The following is a 2,001-nucleotide window of genomic DNA, read 5'->3' on the forward strand; positions in this document are numbered from 1 at the left end:
TTCTCACACTGAGATCCATCTGTCATCATGGTGAAGAGTCACTTGGTGTGGTTAGAACCTTCTGAGGACTTCCCCGGGCTTGAACAAATGTAAATAATCCAGTGTTACCTGGGAATGTTTCCACCTCACTGTTCAGCCCTCTTTCTAGGTTGTTCATAACTATACATTGTTTACCATGCTCTTTGTTATGATTTGTGCCACCTACTTGATTGAACTTGTCTCCCTTCCCAGGCACCTTGAGCATTTCTGAGACTGATCCTCACTCTGACGACTGCATGGCAGCTCTCAACTTTACCGCCTTTGACTCTTCCACATTCCTCCTAATGGGCATCCCTGGCCTGGAAGCTTCTCACATCTGGATTTCCATTCCTTTCTTTATGTGCTATGTTATCAGCTTGTTGGGAAATCTAATGGTTCTTTTGATGATAGGCAAAGAGCAGACCCTGCACAAGCCGATGTACCTGCTGCTTTGCATGCTGGCATTGGCAGACATTGCCACTTCTACGTTCATCGTGCCGAAGGCCCTGAGCATATTTTGGTTCAGTTGGAAAGGCATTACTATGGCTGGATGCCTCACCCAGATGTTTTTCCTAAACACGGTTTTGGTTACACAATCGGCTGTCCTCGTGGCAATGGCCTTTGATCGCTACGTGGCCATATGTATCCCTCTGAGATACACCATCATCCTCACCAATGCACAAATAGGGAAGGTGGGACTAGTGGGTTTGATAAGAGCTGTTCTCTTCATTCTGCCCATGCCCCTGCTCCTGGGTGGGCAGCCGTTCTGTGCCAGCCACCTTATCCCCCACACCTACTGTGAGAACATGGCTGTGGCAAAACTCTCTTGTGGTGACATCACAGTTATCAGGATACACACTTTGGTGGTAACAATTGTAATCATGGGGTTAGACCTGACACTCATTGCTCTGTCCTATGGTCTGATCCTCAGGGCTGTCTTCAGAATCTCCTCCAAAGAAGCCCACCTAAAATCCCTCAACACCTGTACAGCCCACCTCTGTGTGCTGCTGTTATATTGTACCCCCAGCCTCTTTTCCAACATGGCACACCGGTTTGGTCAGGGCATCGCTCCTCACATTCACATAGTGTTGGCCAATCTCTATCTCCTTGTTCCCTCCATGCTCAATCCCATCATCTATGGGGTAAAAACCAAAGAACTTCGAGACAAAGTCATCAAATACATTTGCAGTCTGTGATCCTATAGGGCCAATGACTTATAACCTCTGTGACAGAAAGGAAAAGCGTAGCTCTTTAATAATCAAGACAAAATACAGGACTATGTAGCACTTTTAAGACTAACAAGATGGTTTATTAGATGGTGAGCCCAAAGGTCATACCACACTAATACCAACCCTGGTACCTTCTCTTGCAACAAACCCCGTTGCCAGCTTTGTCCACATATTCATTCTGCTGATACCATTATTGGACCCAACCAAGTGAGTTATAAGATCAAGAACACATATTCCTGCGCATCCAGAAAGATAATTTATGCTATCCTGTGCCGAAAGTGTCCGTCTGCTTTGTACATTGGACAAACGCCTCAGACACTTCGCCAAAGTATCAATGCCCACAAAACAGATATTAGACAGGACCACAAAGAAAAAACAGTTTCTTGCCATTTCAACCAGAAAGGGCATTGTCTCAACGACTTAATCACCTGCATCCTGCTCCAAAAGCCTTTCAAATCCGCACTTGAAAGGGAATCCTCTGAACTGTCATTCATGCTAAAATTTGACACTCTACGCGTGAGTCTCAACAAAGACCCTGGGTATCTTACCCATTACAAAGATAGCTTCCCCAATTATCACCTCTAATACCATTAGCTCACAGACATTTACCTTCCCCCCACCACACACATCCCCCTTCTGTTCTGAAATTTGATTTGTCCTTTTCATATGTGTTCATTTTTTTAACTGTATCCTTTGGTATATATGGTTGTGACAATTTTCTTCCACTATTTGATCTGAGGAAGTGGGTCTGGCC

At 45.0% G+C, this 2,001-nt stretch overlaps 1 protein-coding gene across 1 annotated transcript; it reads left to right on the forward strand.

Annotated features, from left to right (window-relative positions):
- The first annotated feature begins 275 nt into the window (after nucleotides 1-275).
- On the forward strand, nucleotides 276-1,214 carry LOC102451206 (olfactory receptor 52E2-like). The gene has a single exon (XM_006129905.2). It carries the CDS (start codon nucleotides 276-278, stop codon nucleotides 1,212-1,214), a length of 939 nt encoding a protein of 312 aa, XP_006129967.2.
- Nucleotides 1,215-2,001: the final 787 nt, after the last annotated feature.

This window comes from Pelodiscus sinensis, chromosome 1 (assembly GCF_049634645.1).
Source record: "Pelodiscus sinensis isolate JC-2024 chromosome 1, ASM4963464v1, whole genome shotgun sequence".
Taxonomy (NCBI): domain Eukaryota; kingdom Metazoa; phylum Chordata; order Testudines; family Trionychidae; genus Pelodiscus; species Pelodiscus sinensis.